The sequence below is a fragment of the Amborella trichopoda genome, chromosome 1 (genome assembly GCF_054954075.1).
Source record: "Amborella trichopoda isolate Santa Cruz 75 chromosome 1, AtrichopodaSantaCruz75HAP2 v2.0, whole genome shotgun sequence".
Classification (NCBI taxonomy): Eukaryota; Viridiplantae; Streptophyta; class Magnoliopsida; order Amborellales; family Amborellaceae; genus Amborella; species Amborella trichopoda.
The window spans coordinates 33,346,915-33,371,920 of record NC_142336.1 but is presented as its reverse complement, the minus strand read 5'-3'; the positions used below and the strand labels follow the sequence as shown (position 1 = coordinate 33,371,920).

At 37.5% G+C, this 25,006-nt stretch overlaps 1 protein-coding gene across 3 annotated transcripts in view; it reads right to left on the bottom strand.

The window, feature by feature from the left end:
• Positions 1-3,620: 3,620 nt before the first annotated feature.
• Positions 3,621-25,006, bottom strand: part of LOC18433358 (MADS-box transcription factor 23) — a 44,762-nt gene continuing 23,376 nt past the window's right edge. For 2 of the 3 annotated variants that reach the window (XM_088862599.1, XM_088862603.1), the window contains exons 6-8: positions 21,488-21,529; positions 21,207-21,382; positions 3,621-4,146 (exon numbers count right to left, since the gene is read on the bottom strand). In XM_088862599.1, coding sequence (XP_088718725.1) covers positions 4,056-4,146; positions 21,207-21,382; positions 21,488-21,529 — 309 coding nt within the window. In that variant the 3' untranslated portion in view covers positions 3,621-4,055. The remainder of the gene's footprint in view (positions 4,147-21,206; positions 21,383-21,487; positions 21,530-25,006) is intronic. The other variant, XM_020666571.2, reaches the window with a different exon arrangement.

The window sequence follows — 25,006 nt, the reverse complement described above, 5'->3', positions numbered from 1 at the left end:
AAAATAATAGCCAGGTTAATTTAAAAAGAGGTATTGCATGTTTTAATTCTAATAAGAAGATAATTAAATGCAAAAAAGATTTGAAGGCATTTCTTGATGAAATTATTGAGGTATAATGATTGGGAAAAGATAAATATATGTTGTCAAAGAATAAACTCTATTGAACCAAGAGTTATTAAAAGATACAGGGATGAGTATTTAGCAAATCAAGATCATGTTGAGCAACAAGAAGCAACTTTGGCTGAACTCTTCAAGTTGTTCAACCAACAGACCAAACAATGCATCCCCTATTAGAAAAAGACAAAAAGATTCTATATTCTCCGCATGGAAGAATAGTGGGAACTATTGGGAGACATACATGAATAAAATCTTTTTTTCTTTTTCTTTTTTTTAGGTAAAGATGACAACATAGATTCTCTTTGTTCTCTATTTATGTAAAGATTTTCTTTTTCTTTTTGTACAGAAAATATGTAGAAGAAAGATTCCTTATTTTTTCTTTATACCCTAAGATATGATGTAAATCACCTGATAAGTGTAAAGGTGATCTAAGCATCTTTTTCACTGTGTAAACATGTACCCATGTCATTCAAATGAGGCAAGCATGAACTGAGGTGTAAAAATTATCTCAGTTTTGAGATCTTTTTCTTGGTGCGTGAATCCAAGAGCATGTATTTCCTAAGACCCATATTACTAGAATTAAGACCATTGTGAGGAGGGACTACTAGGTGTTCATAGGTGAATATCGCATCACAGCCTGCAAATCATAAGTCCTAGTAAGCCTCTTCAGGATTTCTAGCTAGATCCTCTCTCATCTCCTTCAGTATCAACAGCCATCCAGGTGATTCCATCTCTCGTGTATTTCACATCCCATCTTCCTCTATTGACAATTTTTTTTTATTTGTCAAAAACAATAATTATATATTAAAAGAAATTAATATGTAGTCTATGGGCCTAATTCTCTCGTTAATTTTTTTTTTTATATCAAAAATACTGAAAACAAAGCAAAACTTTGTGTGCTATCCTCTCTGCCTTTCTCCTTATTAATAATAAGTCACAAAAAAGAGTCAATGTCCCTTCTCCCCATGTATCAAATAAAAAAAAGGGCAAATTGTATAAAATTTTCAAAAATAAACTTTTCTACTCTAATTTTTTTTAGCTTATTTTTTTCAAAATCAAGTTTTATAACAAATACCCCCAATACAAAAACTTCATTTGTTTTGGCGAAAATACTCTTCCCATACATAACAAATTATTTTTAGATACCAATAAAAGGAAACGCCAGACCGCAGTTGTATATGTTGGACCCATCCATTCTACCAGACCGGAACTGCACACTGTCGGGCTACCTATTCTAGACATAATTTTCAATTTTGCCGGACCGTAGCTCACAAATGCCGGACCGCTCATTAATCCAAAACAAATGCCGGACCACCTCTTCCAAACTCCGGACCGCCATTATGAAGTGTCGGACTGCCATGGTGAAGTGCCGGACGGCCATGGTGAAGTGCCAGACTATTTCAAATCAGTGACTTAAGCGCCAGCCCGCCATGGTCAACGTGTGAGGTAAAGGAGGGGTGTTTTAGTCTCTCTTTTTTTTGAGTTGGGAGGTATTTGCTAGGAAACATTGTTTTGGGGAAAAAGTTGTTAGAAAAAATTTGGTTGGAGGTAAATTGCTTAGAAAATCTATTTTTGAGAGCTCTATGCAATTTTTCCAATAAAAAAAGAAAAACAATAGTCAGAACCTTATAACCAGGAGTAAAAAAAGAAAAACAATAGTCAGAACCTTATAACCATTAGATCATTCATGGTCAACTTGCCAGTTATCCATCGGAAAAGCAAAATAAAGTCAAAACTTGTAGGTTCAACATTGATTCGAACCTGGCGCGCCTAGATTTCACCTAAACTTAGACCCGAGTGGGGTCCAAGTGACACCCACACCCATGTCTAGATATTTTACAAATTAAAATTTATTCTATAGACTGAATGCTATATGTAATTTCTATTTTTATATATTTTACAGCAAGTTGGGTCAGGTCAGGTCGACCCCATAGGGTCCATGCCAGACCCGGACCTGACCCAAGTCCAGTTCAGATCACTACCCAAATCGGGTCCAAGTCATTTAGACCCATACCGGATCCGTTGGGTCCAAAACGTGGTCTGGGACCTAGACCTAGACCTGGTTCAGGTCAACCCACCGGGTTGGCAATCCACCCGACCCAATTGCTACACCCTTTAAAGCCAATGGTGGGAGAGAGAGAGAGAGAGAGAGAGATCAGGTTTCATGCCCAAAAAGGAAAAAGAAGAGAATATAATGCATGTATGAAAGATTTTTATGTGACCCTGGTCTCAGCCGTCAAATCTGAGTAGATGGCTGAGATGACTTGAGTCGCAATGTCACAATGACTTGAGTCGCAATGTCACAAGCTATCTCTTAATCGTTACACTCACAGTTTTTTATTTTTTATTTTTATTTTACAAATAATTTTGAAGCAAAATTTTGAACATGCATAGATCTGACAAGACACATATGATAAAAAGAACAAAAAACATTTTCAATGATGAAAAATCATCAAAATACCCACAAAAATTACAGGGCCATTTTGGTCATTTATTTTTACAAAAAATATTTATTTTATATTTTTTCTAGGTGCGCCCTAATTTTGTGATGGGACATCCAAAATTTCTTCTAAAAGATTTTCGTAAAAAAAAAAAGAGAAAAATAAAACAGTGTTTGGTGTGACATTGTGATATCATAGCTTTTCAACCCAAGATTAAACGGCTAAGAAGTGCGGTCTCTTATATGTTGGACACATATAAACATTTCCTTATTACTAATGGGTTGGGGCTTTAACGGTTATGTATATTCATGGTAGTCCCCATCGCTATTTCTCAAGTTCAAATCTTTCCTGCTCGCTTTTCCGGACAAATCAATATTAAGGCCAGGTTCTAATTTCTCAAGTTTGAATTCCCTCATACCCGCCTTTTAAATTTTTATTCATCCTTAAACAAATTGAATCGGAATCCCCTCCTGCTTACCTTTTTAATTATTTATATACCCTAAAAGGATTATTTGTACTAGGTTGGGTCCTACAATGAAGGATTGGGCACTATTTCTCAAGTCCGAAGCCCCTCCTACCCATTTTTCTAACTTTGATATACCCTCAATAAAAAGGCCAGGTAGGGAATGGGGTCCGGACAAAGTGGTTACGGGGCAGATGCCTCAACATAACCCGCCTCCATTCACGCCATTAACTTATCAAAAAAACAAAAATAGGGCCAGGTCAGGCAGCCCACCAAGCAACAGATTTAAGAACAAATAACGCTCGTGACATTTTCACATAGGGTTATGTTAGGATACTTGTATATGTGAATATTTATTTAATGTACTCAATATTTTTTAAACTTTAATACCCTTATCTCATAAAGTAGTAACTTTTCAGCCAAGGGCATTTTAGATAATTATTCAAGGGTGAAAGAAAAATTCATAATAGAAAGAGATAATTTATGAAAAATGACATCAGCCACATGGTGTATGACATCACCCATATGAAGCATTAAATATCACTAAATAACAAAAATTACCCATGCTAAAAAAAGTTTATACTACCAAATAAAAGTGATTAGTGTCCAAAAATATTGAGTACATTTAATAAATACTCACATGTATTTGTACCATAACATAATCCTTCCACATAATATTTGACAAAAGAAGTAAGTTTGAAGACATGCAAAAGATCTGAGTATTTGTAAAAGCCATGACAGAACAGTATCCATCCTATGACATCTCATGCTACAAAATAGTATTCTCTCCCATCCAAACTTTCACCAATGCAAGACACCTTGGTGAACTACAAGCCCAAGAAAAAGGGAAAGCACTTGTGCTAGTTAAAATTGTGTTGAAATTCTTCCAGGGCCAATGATGTTGCCATGCAAAAGCCTCTCAAGGATGATGCTTCAAAATTCAATGGAACTCCAAGCACAGAATCATGCATGCCAACAATAGACTGAGATTCTGAGACCTAAACTTTGTCACAGCGCTGGAAGAGCTACATCACTTATGCCCACGGAGGCATTGGGGATCCTGAATCACCATTAGAACATGTTGTTCTCTCTACTGCTTTCCTCTTGCAGTAGATATCCGGCAAACTGAAAATCAGGTAACACAAATTGTGGGAAAAATCATTCACCAGCACAGCCCAATCTTTATGTAAATAAGTGTGTATGTGTGTGCGTGTGAGAGAGAGAGCAAACAAATGATAACTTCTGAAATAAGGACTAACGGCAGTTATTTAAAATCTGCAGAAACCAGGGACATGTCAGATGTTCTCCAAACAAAGTCTCGTAGCATCAATTAATTTCTCAGAATAACACAAAAGAAACAGGTATAGGAGCTTCAACTATAATAACATGCCTATTCAAGAATTCATAGAGACAACTTTGAGTTAAATTCCACCAACTACTAAAAGGTATTTACCAAACCATCATGTCCCATTTTCTTACTTTCTTCTATAGACTTGACAATTTTATTGATATAAAATGCATACATAATGCGAAAGCACATAAGAGATGTATAAATTGGGTAGCACAAGAGAGTGATGGTAGTTAAAGAATGAAATAGTTAAAAGATGCTATATATCCACAACCACAAGGGAATCAACAGTGATTCCCTCAGAGAGACCGTCCATTAACTTCCTTATGTTCATGTTGGAACGTAGAACCAAAATCACTAGGAATATTCCCCCATGATGTCCAACTCTGCCAAGGATAAGAAGCCTGGTGAGATGCTGTTAAGGAATAACATTGAGAGAATCACCCTCAATATAAGTGGCCCGCTAAAATGTCATATAAACAATCAGAAACGCATCATCAAAGCCAACAATTCTACCATGCTTGAGCTACATGTCTGCATGGCATAATCATATGGCCTTCACAATTCCTAAGAACCCAACCCACCTCTCACCCGGCCACCCTGGGGGGAAACCTTCTAGCTCTGGGTCTCCCATTGAACTACCATCAAAGTTGAACTTCAGTGATGCATTGGGTTAGGGGAGTGAAGAGAGGGGGCAGGGAGGATTAACTGAGGCATCGGTTGGCCCAATCCATAATGAAATCTTCCATAAAGACACCTCTAAACTCTGCCAGGCAAAGCTCCACGACATGATATCTATAATAGCTTCTCTCTAGGTCAGGTTGTCGGTCCTGCGATGCAGGAAGATCCTATTGTTCTTCTCTTCCCATATGCCCCTTTTAATTACTGGGAGGCCGCCATAATAAACGTCCCTTCCAACACAGTAGAAGAGATTCCACCAAAGCCAGCATAACCCATTAGGCCCAAAAAGCTTCAGAAAGAAACTTTCATAAAAAGTGAGTAAAGGGACAATGCAGTGGTGTAAATGGTAGACTATCTCCTCCGCATCCTAACATAGATAACATTTTGGGAAGGCCACAATGATGAAAGTGGCCCCCTGTGAAAGCTTTATCCAATGTGGCAATCTAGCCAAAGGTCAAGATTTTTGGCCGGGCTGATATGGTCCCACATGCGTCGCCGGGTGTGAGCCATATCAATATGTTACGTGATGAATGAGTGGAATGATCTGAGAAAAACACCACCGTGTCGTGGGCCCAAAAGCCTTGTCCATCCAATCTTCATCAAATGGAATTAAAACTGATTCATGCCTCAGAAACAATTGACAGAACTCACTAAACTCTTCATACCATGGATTATCCTCAAAGGAGAGCACTGCCTTCCACCACATAAATCACTCTCTGAAAGTACTGTTAGGATCAACAGCCAATGTTGCAATTGAAGGAACTCATGATTTTAAAGCCAACTTTCCAATCCACATTCGCGCCAAAACTTTACTATCCCCATTAATCTTAACACCCTCCTTGAATAAACACCTAATCACTGATTAAGTACCTCCCCATAGCCATGACATCCCAGTCTGTCTGCCCAACACCTGAACTCCCCACCACTTCCCTCCCCTCCCATACTTTCCTAATATGGTTCTTAACAAAAAGCTATTGTGTTGTATAGCAGTCCTCAATTGCCATTTCCCCAATAGTGCCTGCTATTTCCGTGGGGCGCTTAAATACCCAAGACACCACAGAACCTGGGCCCACAAATATCTTCCAACTTGACAGCAAGAAACTTTCTCACTTCCTTGTCTCCTTGCAACAAGAAATCCCTTTATAATAACTCAATCAGCATTGCCCATAGGCATCTGGAATAATGACATAAAATGTGCTGAAATGCTACTTAAGGTGAATTTAATCAAGGTAACCCGACCTGCCATGTGAAAGGTTAACAGCCTTTCACGGGGCTAGCCTCTTCTCACATCTTTCAACAACCGGGCCAACTATTGCTTTCGAGGATTTATAATTCACAGCGCACTACTAGCCAACTGGTTCATCGCATGATTTTCAACCCCACAGCTTTTGTGCAGATTGACCCTTGGTCCTCTACTAAGTGCCTCACCAACCAGTGAATGAGGTTTAAAAAAAACCTAGGGGAAGCACTCAGGTGGCCATGGGGGCTGGCTGCCTAGGCACAAGGTGGGCGCCTCAGTTAACATGAATGAGATACATATGAATATGTGCCTCTAAAACGCCCAATAATCCCTCTTATTGTTCCTCTAAATAACCCAAAACATTTATATAAATCATCTAAAAGTTACTCTTATAACCTCTCTAGATAATTCACAATGAATCCAATAAAAGAATTTTGGATTGAGATGATTTCTCAAACTTCTCAAATTCTTTCAATCTCAAAAAAAGAAAATGAGAAATCGGAGGATTGAACAGAAACGGGCGTAAGCGCACCTTGCCCAAGGGCAATTTCTACCCTCCGGACAAGGGTAATCCAGTAGGTACCCTTGGGTGCTTGAACGCCTATTGTAGGGCTGTTGAGGCCATTTAAAGGCCTTATGAGAGCATGTAACCAATTTTATTATAGTGAAACAAAGACAGAGGACCCAAGTCAGTAATATTGATGTTGAGACTCAAACTACACTTGAACTAGGCCAATTAAAATCTAAAACCCTAAGACACCTGGGTATATAGTACACCCGAGAAGGGTTAGCAGGATTACGCCTTTATGAGGTCAAAGAGATGCTCAAGTAGTTATCCAAGGGACTGTGTGACCCTTGTGTGTGTTTGGTAGGCTTGAAGGGACAAGGGCCAAATCCTCATCGTGACCATCACACGCTATATACATATGACAGTCGTATCATGAAGTAAACTCCCACTGAAGGTATTGCATGTACATGTGCAAGAGAAAGCCCTCATGCACCAATTGCAATGTGTGTGCACAAGTCGTTGTGACTAGGCTTGCTCCTAAGGGGAAACTAGGATTGTGTTCTCATCACCTATTGCAATGCAGGGAGAATGGAAGGAAGTAATTAAATAAAAATAATAATAATAAGTGAGAGAATAAACCCTCTCTCAAGGTCTGCATGGAATCCACCCCAAAAAGATCTTGACAATATCAGCTTTACTCAATTTCAATCTCTTCTGTTTACAATGAGAAACCTCTTCCCTTTAAATACACTTAGAAGCAAATAAATAAATTAATTAATAAATATGAACCCATAAAAAATTAATTCTATCCCTTTCTATTCTCCATGTAAATCTCCTCTCTATCTCTCTCATACGTTATCTCTATCTCCATCTATCTCTCTAAATCTCATGTTATCTTCTCTTTCTAAAAGATAATAAAAAATAATTTCTACTAATCTTAAAGAATAAGCTATTTCCTAAATCACAACTCTGGCCCCTACTAAAATTCACGCTATAAAACTCACGCCCAACCTAACTTATCCCAGCGCACTTTCTATTCCCAAAATTAAAAGAAATATAAAAATAAAAAAAAATTAAACAACCCCAATTTTTATTTGCATCATTCTCCCTAGGTTGGGAGAAGCTCGTCCTCGAGCTTATAGAACTCAAATATTTTAGAGGCCTTATCAAAAGTAGAACTCAAATCTTTTAGAGACCTTCTCAAAAGTTGGTGATGCAATCCCACCATGTGCCTCAGTACTTTTTTTCAATAAATAAACAATATATCCAACACGATTTGTAGTGGAAATTTGAGACACCAAAGTTTAGAATACCAAACTGAATCTTGATTTCTCCTTCATGCTCACAGGGTGGTATTCCATAAGCTGCAACACACATATCATTTTCTTCACAATTGATTTTTGAAATTTCTTGCACGTTTGGGCTATCAACATCGTCTTTTGCATCGATATCTACCTCTTCACACTCTTCTTCCTATTGTTGTAATATACTAAGTCGATCTTGTAGATATTGTTGTATTTATCTACAAACGTCTGCCATGTCTCTTTCAAATTGTTGATCTTGTAGATATTGTTATCTTGATCTGCAAAGGTCTTCCATGTGCCTATCGGATTGTTGATCCAATTGCTCAAATCAATCCATACGCTCCAATTGCTCAAATCAATCCAAATGCCTCATATGGTGAATGGATCTTTGATCAAGGCTCTGATACTAACTGATGTAGGGAGAATGGAGAAAAGTAATAATTAAATAAAAAATAATAATAAAGTGTGAGATAATATACCCTCTCTCAAGGTCTGCAAGGGAATCCACCCCAAAAAATCTTTTACCAAGATAAACTTTACTCAATTCCAATCTCTTCTGTTTACAATGAGGAACCTCTTCCCTTTAAATACACTTAAAAGAAAATAAATAAGAACCTACAAATAAATTAACTCTCTTTTTATTCTCCATGTAAATCTCCTATCTCTCTCACACGTTAGCTCTCTGTCCATCTATCTCTCTAAATCTCATGTTATCTTCTCTTTCTAAAAGATAATTTAAGATGATTTCTATCTATCTTAAAGGATAAGCTCTTTCCTAAACGACAACTTTGGCCCCTACTAAAAATCACACCCAACCTAACTTATCCCAATGCACTTCCAACTTCTAAAATTAAAAGAAATATAAAATACAAAATTAAACAACCCTACTTTTCATTTGCATCATATTGGCTGACTTTGGTAGCCCAATCATGAAATCCTATGATGGACTGAGGGTCATGAGAACTACTGGGTCGGTTTTAGAAAGTGAGTGTGGGACATGGTCTCTAGTACAGATGGAGTGCCTCAATATTTTTGCATTTTTCTTAATGAAATTGGATCCGATTCTCATCAAATTAATTTAAAATAATTAATTTAATTATAAATGATTTTTAGATTATTAAAATAAATTTTTGGAAGTCTCTGGATATTTTATTTTCTCAAAACAAATTTAGAAGTAGGTTGAAACTACATTGTATTTAATTATTCAGAGAAAATAAAAATGCTTATCGATTTCCAAAAATCATTTTCTTGATTTTAAAATTATTAAAACCTTTAAAAGCCCATTATACTCCATGGGCCCCACCTAACTAGCACTCTTGATAAGGGTGTGAGGCCCACTAGTGCCTCCTTGGGTGGCACGCCCCACATCTCTCCCTTTCTTTCTCTTTTGATAAGGCTTGTGTAATAAGCCAATATTTGATTGAATCAAGAAACTGTTTGAAAGAGGCTAAGTGAATTTTCAAAAGAAGCATCTATAGAGAACGAATAGAAATAAAAGGAAAGAGCGTTTTCTATACATTAAATATTTGTTGAGAGGTTAAGGAAGCCGAAGGATAAGTTCTAGCACTTTCTATGAGATCATGATGGTTGATGAATGGATTGTAAGGCTAAGATCTCTCACCCCACAAGTCTCCTTTGATCAATGGTCTAGATGGGGTCTTCATAAGGATGGCTAAACCCTAACCTTAACCACAAGTCTATAAAAGATCCTTTTGGGGGGTTTCTTCTCTCCACACCACAAGACTCACCTCTAGGTGGCATGTCAACCTCTCTCTTTATCTTTCTCTCTCTATCTCTGAAGCTCTTTAAGGAACCCAAAGGAGGGCACGCCCTAGCCTTATTAGACACCTAGAAGGGGCATGCCCTATACATTGAGAAAAGAAGTGAGAAAGCCATTGTTCCCCAGACTCTCATGCATTGTAGAGTTTTAGCCTTAGCTCCTCATAATTTGTGAAATCCAAGAAAAGACCTTGATCCGGTGCGCTATCAGTGGAGAAGACCCGGAGTAGGGTGTATCAAGTCCAATTGACGTACTCTTTTCGCATCTTCTTTTATTTTATTGCAGTCTATGTTTCTTGTTCCCAAGTTAATGGTTATGTATCATGATTAAAAATAGTTGTTAAAGTAACAGCAAATGAGAATCCAAATTTATGATCTTATTTGTTTATTTGAGTTTATTTTGCAATCTTTGGACTTATGTAAGTGTTTTTGCCGGTTTGGTAAAAGTTAAACAATTTAACTACATAAACCGTGCTAGTTCACGTTGTCCACTTTCACCAACTCAAGGACATGGAGCCCATGGAGGCCAATCTAGGCCTAAGCAGGCACTTTGGCCCTCTAGGTGGGCCAAGGCCACCTAGATGCTAGGTGGGAAGTTTTTAAACATTGTCAATGCAAATAGAAAGGTGACAGAGTATCACCCTGGCAAAGACCTGCTGAACTAGATAAGAAGCCTTTTGGTATCCCATTAATAAGTGCATAAAATGATGCAAATGAGATACTATCCCTATTCTACCGCCTTCATTTATCCCATGATTGCTAGTAATGGAGGGGGACTGGGAGCGGGAGCAAGGGATCATGAAAGGCTAGAAGATCCATGTAGTTGGGAAGTGTCATCTATAAAATAGCATATAATGGGCATCAGGGCATCGAGAAGGCATCTCGATCGTAATCTTTTAGGGATCTAGATCCAGACTTTTCAGGATCTTGTTACCAACTTTGAAGAGTATATAATTATATATAAACCAGAACTATATCTACTATTTAAAGTAGGGATTTCTTTATTTATGATCAGCAAGCAATACAATTATACATTGTTCAAAAAACCGGACTGCCCAGCGCTTAGGCGGTACGGAACCTGCCTAGGCGGCCACCCAGTGCCTAGACCTAGGCCGCCGCTCAGGACCTGCCCCCCCTAGAGGCAGAAAAGTATTTTTTTTTTTTTTTTTTTTCAAGATATAAAAGTTTAGAATGATGGGTTTTAGGTTAATTTGAAACCTAAACCCACAAGAACCCTTATAGAGAGAAGAACCTTCAAAAAACTACATTTCATTGGATCGAATCATCGAAGTGTTTCTCAATGTTTGGAGTTTGAGCAACCAAAGCAAGTGCATTTTTTAGATTGCTTGTTTTATTTTAAGATGTCTTCTTCAAGAGTTAGTTGGAGTGGAGATCCGGGTTCAAAATATGGATACAACTTGAATCCAAATGACAAAAATTGCGTTAGATGTAATTTTTGTGAAAAAGATACAAATGAGGCATAAACCGGTTTAAGAAATATCTTGCCGATATTAAAGGGGATGTTGCCCTCGTAAGAATGTTCCTGAAGCTATCAGAAAGAAGATTAAGCAATTTATAAGTAATGTAAAACAAAAACAAGAACAAAATCATTGTCATAGATCTTTTTCTATTTCTGCTACTTCTAGAAGAAGTGATCTGCTTTGGAAGTATGGGTACAACCCAAAACCAAATGATAAAATTTGTATAAGGTATAATTTCTGTGAAAAAGATACCAATGGGGGTATTAGCCGATTCAAAAAACACCTTGCTGATGTTAGAGGTAATGTTGCTTCTTGTACAAAGGTTCCTGAAGCAGTTCGGGATGAGATTAAACATTTTCTTAATTTTGAAGAACCAAAAAATGATGACAATAAGCCTTGTTCTATGGAAGTATCTTCTCCAAGTTGTAGTCGGAGTGGTAATCTGAGTTGAAAGTATGGTTACAACCTGATTCCAAGTGATAAAAATCGTATTAAATGTAATTATTGTGGAAAAGATACTAATGGGGGCATTTACCGGTTTAAAAAGCACCTTACCGGTATTAAGGGGGATGTTGCCCCGTGTAAAAATGTTCCTGAGGCTACCAAAGAGAAAATTATACAATATTTGAGTTCAGAGAAGTACAAAGAAAAGGGTAAAGCACCCAAGACTCTTAGGACCTCATATGTACAGACTGCAGATACTAGTAAGAGGAAGGTAAAAGAAGAGGAGGAGGAAGAGGCAGATTCAGAAGAAACAGAGGAGGACGAGTGTTATATTGAAGAGGGAGATGACTCTGATATGATGAGGCTTGCCCTATTGATATTCCCTCTGATGATGATGATGACGATGACTGAAGACTCTTGCCTCTTGGTGTTGAGTATGTTAACTGCTGTGTTGAGTATGTTAGCTGTGTTGAGTCATGAGTGTTGACTTTTGTTAGACTGTATATTTTCTAAATTTTTGTATATTTCTATTGTGTGGAGTGTTTACTTTTATCTTCTACACTTGTATGGCTTTATATTTTATTGTTTTAATAATATGGATTATCAAAATTCTCTTCTCAACGTCTGTTTGTTTTTTTTCAACTTGGAATCTGGTATATTGGTAATTTGGTATGTTTTTTACTTTTTTTCAATTGGGCAGCCGCCCAGGTTCTGGGTTCCCGCCTAGGCGGTCACCTAGGCGCTAGGCTGCTTGGACCCCCCAGGCCGCCTAAGACCCGCCAAGCGCTTTTTGATACACTGCAATTATATTAAATATATAGTTGTAGTGATAGCCGGCTATAAATGAAAAAAAACATCAATTTAGTTATTAGCTTGGTCTTTAAGATGGTGATTGAGATCCCTAAAAGTGGGGATCGAGATCCCAACATCTAAAAATCGAGATCTCTTGAAGATCTTTTTCCCAAAGTGCCAAAGCTAGATTCTACAGTGAAAGTGGACAATGTGAACTAGCACAATTTATATAACATTTTTCTATTTCAAATCGGCTAGAATACTTACAAAAGTCCATAGATTACAGTAAGAACTAAAATAATCAACTAAGAAAATTAAAAATAGATTATCACGTGCTGCCACATTAACAACTATTTATTTCATAACTAAAATGTATATCAACTTGAACTTGGGAACAAAAAACATAGATGTAATAAAATAAAAAGAGATGCCAAAAGATTACCTCAATTGGACTTGTTACACCCCGCATCAGGTTCCCTCCATCGATGGCGCACGGGATCAAGGTCTTTTTTAGATCTCACAAACTTTGGGAAGCTAAGGCTAAAACCCTTGAATAGATGAGAGCATGTGGAACAATAAACTAGAGGCTTCTTTCTTTCTTCTCTCTGTGGGTTGTGCCCCCTTTATGGATGTATCACTATGGGGTGTGCCCCTTTCCTTTTCCTAAGAGACTATGAGAGATGGAGAGAGAAAGATGGAGAGATATCTAGAGATGGTGATGTGCCACATTGAGTGCGAGAGAGAGAGAGACACAGATCTAGGTTATGTTATAGAGACAACCCCCTAAAACCCCATTGAGAGATGTTATAGATTTGTGGCTAGGGTAAGGGCCATCTTAATGGAGATCCCATCTGACCATTGATCAAAGGTGACCTGTACGGTGAGAGATCGTAGCCCTACAATCTATAGATCAATCATCATGATCTAATGGAAGATGCTAGAACGTTCATAAAATTCATTACATGCTCTCATAAGGCCCTTAAATGGCCTTATGATTTATCCCCAAATCCCATCCAACACCTTAGAGAATCCAAAGAGTCCCAATCCACTATATTTTAAGCCTCTTTTCCAAATCTATCGTGACCACCACCCCCATTCTTCACTTTAGGCCTCGAGTCAACGCATTCTTTCCAAATAGGCACCAAGCAGAATCTGCTAATCCACACAAAATGTTTCTTTCATTGGTATTGAATTAGATCTTGGCAAGACTTTGTGAACACCACTTCCAAAGTTGATTGGCCTGAACTCCTTGAAGTGTACAAGCCTTTTAGTTTCAATATTAGGGAGGAAAGTATAAGTGTCACATTTAGCCCTCAACTTAAAGTACACTTAAAATGAAACTTCTTCACGAGTGATAATATATTTGGTTTGATTACATCGGAAAAGTCTTGGAAAAATCCATAGTCAACCTATCACACCCAGGGGCCTTGTCCCTTCTGACGGAGGATAGCTGAATTAATCCCACCCTCTTATCAAGAGGCCTTGCTTGATCTTCATGGATATCATATCAAACTCCAATCCTTGAAGCTTGGGTCTCCATCCTCTATTTGCCAAATGAAAAAACATTGGAAAGTCCAATAATTGACGTTGTTATCCCTTATTGGTGCCATGTTGCAATGATAATCTAGTGAAAATATGAGGAATTCTAATCCGCTTCCCACACCCATTTAACATATCATGTCCCAATTGGTTTTGAAATTACACAAATGTTGAGAGGATGTCTAGTAGTAACGCATTGGAAATGACTTATCATACCCTTTGATTTCCAATTTTTTAGTGATAAGAAGATGTTTCCAATTTTAACAATCTGAAATAATTTCTTGTGTGACACAAAGTGCCATATCTCGTTCCCTCAATAAAAAAAAGTCACTTTCAATCTTGTACTTAACCTATCAAAAATAGACAACTACTTGAGTTCGTGAGTTAAAAGGAAAAACCCTCACGTTTTGCTCATGTAGTAAACCACACTTTTCAAATATGTAGAAAAGGTAGGTGGTCCACAAAAGATCTAATTGTTGTAGTGGTCCAAAATTTAATTATCCATCCTATTTAAATAAAGAAGTTGAGCCTAGATTGGCTTAGGGGGGGGAAGTTGACACATACTGGCCCTTTGTGTGTTTTCTTCCCCAATTACATAAATGGTATGGATAAAGGATATTTTGCCAAAAATAAACATATAAAATAGTACAGAGTTAAATGAACTAGAATAAATCCAGATTGAATTAAACAGGTCTTAATACTGAATATGATGGTCATCAGGCAATAGGTACTCCATCGGGCTATTCCTGTTGACCACAAATCGTTTCCTCAAATCAATCCAATAGATCCCATGCGACACAGTCCGAGCCTGGTACACATCATTAGTTCTGTCAAAACCGACCAATTGACAAGGCGACTTTTAGGATTTCGGTGGATTACAGGTGCGCCCCTCGAGGACATGCATTATTGAGAATGCGGGGGCTCCTCTCTCTGCACATGCATACATTTCTGATTTGGTGGATCTAACAAAAACATAACGGCTTACCAATACGACTGTTATTGTGTGCATGTTGTGAGTGACTATAATTGTCAGGGTTTTGGCATCTGTCCTCGCAATGCCTTAGTACACTCACACAAGACAAAAATATAAATCATAACACAATCCAATCACAAGTGCCCTGGCTAAAAACATGAGTTGTCTATACCGACCCTGACTAGAGGGAACCCATTAACCTCTCGGTTTAAGTGGATTCATATATCAACCTCATGACACATGGTTATTTAAGCTCTATCCGAGTCCCAGTTCGTATAGACTTCGGTTGCCTAAAAGTTCTCATCTTACTCCCACTGGAACTAAGAACGAAGAATAGATTTTTAGGCCTTGAAAGGCCACTATACTAACATTCTCCCACTTGGCCTTTTGAGGCCTAACTAATAAAAAGATAGAAATAATGTGCTTTAATATATTAAAGAAAAACTCTTAATAGAAAAACTGGTCTTTCTCCTTTGTTGCACATTTTGTACATCATAAAGGCTCCATACAACTCAATCCATCCTCTTTCTCATAGAATCCATGGATTAGTTTCAGGAAAACATCGTTATATGTCCCAATCTGGTTGAGATAAGACTGTCTTAGGACACTTAAAACCTTCAATCTAGTTAGTAAGGTCATTGTGTCATTTTGTTTATCTTAATAACAAATTTCTTGCATCTTTTAAGAATATGTGCTACTCCCACTGTTATAATAAGGGGTTTAAGAAAATCGAAAAGTTATGTTTTTCAAGATTTTTTGAAAAACGGTATTCTCAATTCCTTTACCCATATTTAAAGAAATTCCATACATCTTTAAAAATCATTTGTGGGTTAATTCATAGATGCACCAAAGCTATCACAAATGAAAATCTCCTTTTAATAAAAACAACTACTTGTTCATAGATGATGTTTTTGACATAAAACATAACATAGGACTATTGACAGCATGAAAATGTAGTCCATATGGTCACAAAACATTGAGTCAACAAAAACATAAGGTCCTTCAGTCTCACAACAGTCATTTCTCAATCAGATATAAGGCCCTTATGCAACAAAATGTGATAAACTTGTTATCAACCCATTCAAGAGCATTCCCCATTGCTCCTTTCCTCTCTTAAAATCACTCTCTCATAATTCCCGTAACTGAAATTGTCCTCTACAACACCCATTTTCAGAAGGAGGGGAAGAGGGTGAAGTAAGAGAGACTACCTGCCCTTTTGAGCAGTTCAACTGCAGCAAATGGATCTCACGATCTAGTTCTTTTTGTTCCAGATTTTCAGCTATCTCCTCAAAGGTGAATGGAGGGTCTCTACCTACCAGGTTCACGCCATAATCTTCCCACTCCGTAGGCAATGTGTACACAAGTAGTAATTGCGCATACTGAATGCTGAAATCAACCCCGATGGCTTTCAGAACTATATAGATTGCATTGATACTCATCACGTGATCCCTAACGCGGGTTCCTCCCACCATTGATTGTCCAAGTACATCTATCACAGCTTCTTCATTCCCCATTCTTTTTTTTCAAGAATGACTTACTCAAAATGGCTTCTCTATACTCTGAAATTGCCTTGAATTTACTCAAAGTGCCATTGTAACATTTGCATTGTAAAGAAGTGTCTTTAATTATTCAGAAGGAGTTGTTATGACTTAGCTCCAAGGCAATTGAAAAAGTGTTGATGTTATCAGATCGATTGTAAAAATTTTAATTTTCATAGCCTTGTGTAGTAACTCTGTTGTCCCAACAATTGGTATCAGAGCGAGGTCGATTCAGGGCAATCTCAACGGATAAAGAAGCCATTTTGAATAAGTAAGTCGTTCCTAAAGAAAAAGAATGGGGAATAAAGAAGCTATGATGGATGTACTTACAAGACCAATGGAGAGAGGAACCCGCATTGGGGATCACGTGATGAATTTCGGTACAATCTATGGAGTTCTGAAAGCCAACGTGGTTGATTTCAACATTCAGTACGCGCAATCACTACTCGTCTACACATTGCCCCTAGAGTGGGAAGATTATGGAGTGAACCTGATAAGTAGAAACCCTCCACTCACTTTTGAGGAGATAGCTAAAAATCTGGAACAAGAAGAACTAGATCGTGAGATCCGTTTGCTGGAGTCGAACAGCTCAGAGGGCAGGTAATCTCTCCTACTTCAGCCTCTTCCCCTCCTTCTGAAAATGGAAGTGTTGTAGAGGACAATTTCAGTCACAAAATACCAAACAGCAAGGACAACCTAGACCTTCTTATAAATCCTTTAAACATGTCCCTGAACTTCTTCAAAGATATACCTGCAAATTCTTCAAGGATAGTTAACATGAAGGTCAAATAGAATAAGATCTAGTACAGAAATATTCGTCGCGTAGAAGTTGGGAAGCCGTCCCCTGAACAACCAAACACTGCCAAATATTACCTCCCTGGTCTTTAAGACAACCCTTGAAAATGTCACTCTTTCAATGGCACTAGAAAGGGCTAGGATATTCAACCCACTTGGAAGCCGATAAACAAGCACTATATTGTCACACATGAGCCCAAGTATTTCCAATACTTGATCCCTTAATTTCCACAAGGTAGGCAATGCTCAACTTCAAAAGAATTCAATTGCTCGCACATTTACCAAGTTGCGTGTGTGTGTGAAGCAATCAACCAACCAAGAAACAATCATTGTTTCATTCATCATGGTACTCTCTCTCTCTCTCTCTCTCTCTCTCTCTCTCTCTCTTCTTTTGACTATCTCAAAGCATAAGAGATGTCACAGCTTTCCAAAATACTTTCAAAGATTTAAACTTGTATACCGAGCAACCAAAAAGGATCTCAGGTGTGACCAAAGGTGTGAGTGCACTATAATAACGTAAAAATCATGTAAAGGTTCGTGCCTTTAATAACATGCAGATTGACCTAGAAAGTCAAGATGGACACGAGCTGAACCAAGAATGCTTTAACATAGAAGAGTACGTGAGAACAAGAATGGCCATATCAGAAAGAGATCATGCTAAAAATTGAGCATATAATGAGGAAAGGAGCTCAACCAAATTACAATGCTATTGTTTAGCAATGAACTATGGTTCAAGCTCAAGCTTAAATAATGGTCAAAATATGATAGATAAAACTAATCTAAGCACATACGAAACTACTTTTCAGTAGCTAGAAAGTTTAGAAAACCAAGTGTTTTCCTGAACCAATATCCCTCAACAACAAAAGAGTGAAGATGGAAGATTCACATTGCTGGTTGGCAGCAGCAACAGAACTGCATGGTGATAAATTCGTCAACGATTAAATACCAGGCAGCGTGAAGGATTTTATGGCAACACCAACTGATTACAATTAGGTCTTATGGGGATCACAACAATCCTAACAAACAAGCAGCAGAAAATGGGTAAAATTAGTATCAATGGTGGTCTCCATGGCGTGAAAAGAAGACCCAATTCTCTGTGGTTTGTTTTGGATCACAGTTTCCGGTTCATGAAGACAAGAGTCTTTCAGTTGTTGGTGAGATGAGATGTTAATGATGGAGACCATTCAAGCAATGAAACAAATGGGAAGCCTCAAACATCCTTTTGCTGCTTGATGAGCAACAAAAACCAGCAACGTCAAGACAGGCAGCAGCATCTAGAACCAAAAGAAATGGCAGCAGAAAAACGAGAAGATACAACTCCAAAAACAGATGTGTTCTAAGGTTAGAGCCAGTCTTGAATGGGATAAAAGCTTTTGTAGAAAACGTGCCTCAAAGGTTTGCACCATCTGCTGCAGGAAGGTTTGAAACAACTGTTATCTATATGATAACAGTTGCTGAAAATCAGTTCTTGGATGATCAAAATAACTGCAGAAAAATACTAAAGGAGAAAGGACCTCTTTTAACTCAAACTGCTATGGGAATATATGAGCAACAAGTGACCAAATTAGCATGGTAATGCTTCTTCTTGCTACAGAAAATAGACCACAACGGTTTTCACGATTTTCTCAAAAACCAGTCACATATGTATTCTGCGATTTTTTTGAGCGAACGCAAGCTTATGAAAACATGTATCCCACCTCACAAGAGCTCCTTGTAAAACCAAAACTATTTTATAAAGATCATACATCACAAAATCAACCTTTGGTTTTATGAAGCCAAGTTCGTACTTGATACTATGAAGCATGGAAGCAACCAAGCAAACCACACTTTGCCTTCAAGTCAACTCCCCTTTTTACAGATTTTAATCGAGGGTAGAGAGAGAGTGTGATTTAATCCTAGCCCTAGGAAAAACAAATCAAGGGTTGAGAAAGGCCAACAATATTAGACTTATTCCATCACCATGCCTTGCCATCATTGGATAGTGAGGATTCATCTTAACACCATTAATCACCATGAGCCTTTTTAAAACCATCCATCATTTTAATTCACCGTATCACCATCTATTTCAAATATAAGAACATCACAAAGGAAGAAAGAAGCCAACATAGGTGGTGCGTGCCCCCTTGTTTAAGGTGACCCTCATCCTTAAGGTGACTTGCAATATAAGAAACATTTAAAGAAACTAGTCACGTGTATGACACAAAGTGTCATATCTTGTTCCCTTAACAAAAAAATCACTTTCAATCTTGTACTTAACCTACCCAAAATAGACAACTACTTTTAGTCCATGGATTAAAAGTGAAAACCTCCATGTTTTGCTCATGTAGTGAACCACACTTTTCATGTGTGTAAAAAGGGTAGGTAGTCCACAAACAATCTAATTGTTGTAGTGGTCCAAAATTCAATTATCCATTCTATTTAAATAAAGAAGTTAAGCGTAGATTGGCTTAATGGGGGGAAGTTGACACACATTGGCCATGTGTATATTTTCTTCCCCAATTACATAAATGGTATGGATAAAAGATATTTTGCCAAAAATAAACATATAAAATAGTACAGAATTAAATGAACCATAATAAAGCCAGATTGAATTAAACAGGTCTTAATACTGAATATGATGATCATCAGCGAATAGGTACTCCACCGGGCTATTATTGTTGGTCATATATCGTTTCTTCAAATCAACCCAACAGATCCCATGCGACACAGTCTGAGACTGGTACACATCATTGGTTCTGTCAAAGCCGACTAATTGACGATGTGACTTTCAAGATATCGGTGGATTATTGGTGCACCCCTCGAGGACATGCATTACTGAGAATGCGGGGCCTCCCCTCTCTGCACATGCATACATTTCTGATTTGGTGGATCAAACCAAATCAGAACGGCTTCCCAATATAACGGTTATTGTGTGCATGCTGTGAGTGACTATAAGTGTCAGGGTTTTGGCATATGTCCTCTCAATGCCTTAGTACACTCACACAGGACAAAAATATAAATAACAACGCGAACCAATCACAAGTGCCCTGACTAAAACATGAGCTGTCTATACTGACCCTGAGTAGAGGGAACCCATTAACCTCTTGGTTTAAGTGGATTCATATATCAGCCTCATGACATATGATTATTCAAGCTCTACCCGAGTCCCAGTCCGTATAGACTCCAGTTGCCTAAAGGTTCTCATCTTATGAGAACATTAAACCAAATGTAGCACATAGGCATTCGTATTCTTGCATTTGAATAAACATCAAGAATACTAATTCTATTCCTATTCTGATTACTACATCAATAGAGTGCATAAAATTTTATTAACTTTTCTTATCCAAAGGACTAGATGATGCTAATATTGAATAATGAAATGATTCCACCTGCAGAAAACCCACTCTCGATTTTATAGACATTGGTTTTGCCACAACGGACACATTGTTTAGAAGTGAATATAATGGAAAGTTCTCATTGCAAAGAGAATAATACGAGAAATGGAAAACAACCCAGCCTAATGATGTCATTAAATAGCAGAACAGATATCTACCTGGTTCCATATCGTTCAGTTTATTAGTTATAAAAGATAACTGTAAAGAAAACAGGGGCATACAATCATCATTTATGACAATAAAAAGAAGAAACAATCGAACATTTCAACTTCCCATGAACATTTTGCGACTGGGAAAAAAGAGGAAAAGTATATGACCGTTGTGGAAGACAATAAAAAAGAATAAATCATGCATCACTTAATTATGCAAGCATAAAGAATGAGTACTACCCCAGGTGCAAAGAAGTGTCAGAATGCTCTGCCTTTTCAAATGTGCACTTAAATAATGCACTCAGGTTAGGGAGCAATGGCTTCGTATGGGAAACTTTCCTTTCAACGGGATGAAAATCAAGATATTTTGTCACTGATCTTTCAGTTCCTGGCAGCAGACCCCGCAGATCCTCTACCTACAAAAGTTAGCCGGTGAATACTCAACAAAAGGTTACATTTCACTTGCACTTAACTTCATCAATGACATTGTAACAATGCACCAACAAGCTTCCATGGATTACCTGCTTCCGCAAAATCTCATTCTCCCTCACAGCGCATTGTTCCTAGTGTAAAATATATTCTCATGAAGAAATTTCTAACCAGTTCAATTGCAAGATATGAAAACTCATGAAGTTATAATTCTAAGAATTTATCTTGTCATGCATAACTACCATCTATTCCAGATGCCATGTGAAAAAGAAAAATAAAATAGTTCCTATTAAAAGGCTTGACAAGAAAAACATAATGTGTTGCATTGCAGCTTAGCAACTACTACTGCAAGTTACCCTGTTGTCCATTGTTGGTGGTGGATGGTTCATGTGACATGTCCTCCATAATATCCGCTCAGGCAAAGGAACTCACCACATCAACCATCCTTTGTCCCAGACACTAAAGGTGATGTGCAGTTTGCAGCTTGTAAACGGCATGCATCGTTCTACATGTACCCAAAATAAAGAGTATCCAATTTTTACAAACAAATGAACTTCCTTTGGATGTCACTTGTGCAGTAAATTTTAAAACTTGCATTTTATTTTCCAGAAACAGAGCAGCATGAGTGTCTTTTAAATGGAATACATGGCATTTTGAGCAATGTTGTTAAGAATGGAATGGTGGCTGAACCAATAAGGGCACATGTCGGTCTGACCGACCGGTTAAGACTAGTTCAATAGTCTGATAACTTAAAAATTTACAGAATGTGAAATAATAAAAAAAAATGGAAAAATTAATAATAATACGGAAAAATGGAAAAATATTAAGAAAAGGAAACAAGTAGAAATCTTTTAGAAATAAAAATAACCCATCAATATTAATATAGATAATAATACTGAAAAATGGAAAATATTAAGAAAAGGAAGCAAGTAGAAATCTTTTAGAAACAAAAATAAACCATCATTTTTAATACTCATTCACAATGAAATAAGTCAAAAATAAAGAGCCCATAACAACATGAAACTCATTAAAGAAAATGCAACATTGTTTTAAACAAAAAAGGTAGGAAAATCATTTCTAAAAAAAACCTAAATTTCAATTTTTCTATATTTCCAAATATAAATCAAACAATCAAACGAAGGGTATAATGAACTTACTTGGGGCTTGAAGTACGGCAGATTAAGGGCCAAAATAGAAACTCGCTAGAGTTTTCCCAAAAATTGGTAGTTTTTGAGTACACACAGACAGACACACACAGAATCGAACAAAAATCGCCAAAATGATCTCTGTCTAAAAATCCTCCTTTTAACCCCAAAACCATCCCTACTATGAAAAAAATTGAGCCAAAGTGATCTCTTTGTCTAAATATCCTCCTTTAAACCCAAAAACCATCCCTAATAAGAAAAACAATAGTCAAAATGCCCTAAACGAATTAAAAAGGATGAAAAAAAACCACTAAAAACACAATTTAAAGAACAAAAGTTTTCTAGTGTTTCTTTTTTACCTCATCTAAACCAGCCAGTTCGGTACTACACCAGTCGACCTGCCGATCCCCCAGTCCCGTACCAATTCACTAGACTATGCGGTCCAAAGGTAGAGCAGACCAGAGAGGCCACCGTTTCACAAATTTCCAACTCAAACCACTCGTCTGGTCTTAGCATCACTGGTTTAAAGTTTTCTTTTTTTTATCGTTCTATTTTTCTTTAGTATTTGTATTCATCACTTGGCCAACAATTCAGGTTTCAAATGCAGCCAGCATTTTTGTGACTGAACTCCTAATATTACATATGTTTGACGCCATACTTGGTTTCAGAAAAGTTCTCTCCTATCATCGCACTTCTACATATCAATGAATTGTGAGAGCTCTCTCTTAGGGGTGAATCCATATTCCAGCAATCATCTTAATGTTGACAATTATGTATCCTAGAATATAAGTCATACAATTACTCATATTAGAAACACATAAAGGGCAAGGGGTAGGCCCAAAAATACATGGTTGGAAGTAGGGAGTAAAGATACAGTGATTTATGGCCTCACTAACCCTTGATAGAGTAGAATGGCGGACCAGGATTCGTGTAGCCAACTCCAAATAGTTGGGAAAAGGGTTTGATGGACAATCTCATATTCAAACATAACCGCACCAATCATTGATATTCTGAAAGTGGATTGAGCCAAACCAGGGCTTAGGTGAAGGACTGCCCTTTTATTATCAGACAAGAATCCTAAACATTAAAGTAGTTGAATTGATTCGAAGTTCCCTGCAATGCAGGAAATTTTCCTGGTTGCCAAGTGTCGTTATTCACCAACTCTGTGAAATTGTAGCAAAGGATTCCCTTTCCATTGCTACCTTCAGAAGACACCAAAATCAGTATCTCCATTTTTTTGGCATGGGATTCAAGGGCTACTTTTTCTTGGTCCAAACAGTTGTTTCATCCTATACCAAATATTCTCACTGTCTTTTCTTGGAAGAGGGTTTTAAGAAGAATATCAGTGACATTAGAGTTAAAGAAAACGGTGTCTTTTCAGCCTCCCCATTGCTACTCATGCCACAATACAGGAGCTGAAGGAGATTCAAAGCAACTTTGCATTAATTGCCATGTTGTGATTAGGTATGGATAGAGAGGCGAGCATTTTCAGAACAGGGAACCCATTATATAAGGAAGAAACCAAATCATATTCTAAAGTGAAATGGGAAAATAAAAACCAAAACTAATTGAGCAGCTAGGCCTTTGTTCATCATATGACAAACATGAATGAAACCAAGACATGGTAAAGGCTCCAAGAGTTCACACAATTTTTCACAACTACTGCTACAGAAATCCCACAAAATGAACGCGACAGAACATGTAAAACACAACCTGGGAAGTGTCAAGGGCCAAGGGATTATCTGAAATGAATATAGTGACATAATCAATGCTTTCTTAAATTTGTATGGCCATTCAACCAGTAAGGTAGCATGGATGGGTTAAAGATTTATGAGTAGGCATTTCCCTCATACTGATTGAAAGTGATTTCACAATTCCTGGTCAACGCCATTACCTTTAACTCTATTTCCTGGAACTTTAGGTCTTTGCTCAAATATTCTTTGGCAACAAACCACAAAATAATTAACAGGGGTATCAAGCACATGGTCTGAGAAGGCAATGTGTCGGCTGCATGTCTAGAATATTGGTCATCAGGCTGTTACATGAATGGACAATAGCTATCATTCAACGTTGAAAGAGGTGTGCCAGACAAGCACTTAAGCCTTCTTTCCATATGGGAGTTAGAGATTAAAGCCCAATACACCTTTCGATGGCTGAGAGAGTTATATGATCATTCCAGATATATGTTTTGCACAACGATCTGCATTCTTTACGACATATACTATAAAAGATTATATTATTAGTTGGTTATAATGGTGTTTTTACAAGACAAAAAAGGTTCCCAACATATAAAGTGTTCATAATAAAAAGTGAACAAAGATTATAAAGTGACCAAAGTAGCATTTATTTGTGACAGTTTAAGGGTTTCTTCCTTCAAAGATAGAGGCAGCAATCAAGAACTGGAAAACTAAGGACTTCAATTTCTCAATTTTGATTTTCGATAGGGGTGCAGAGCATACCAGATAT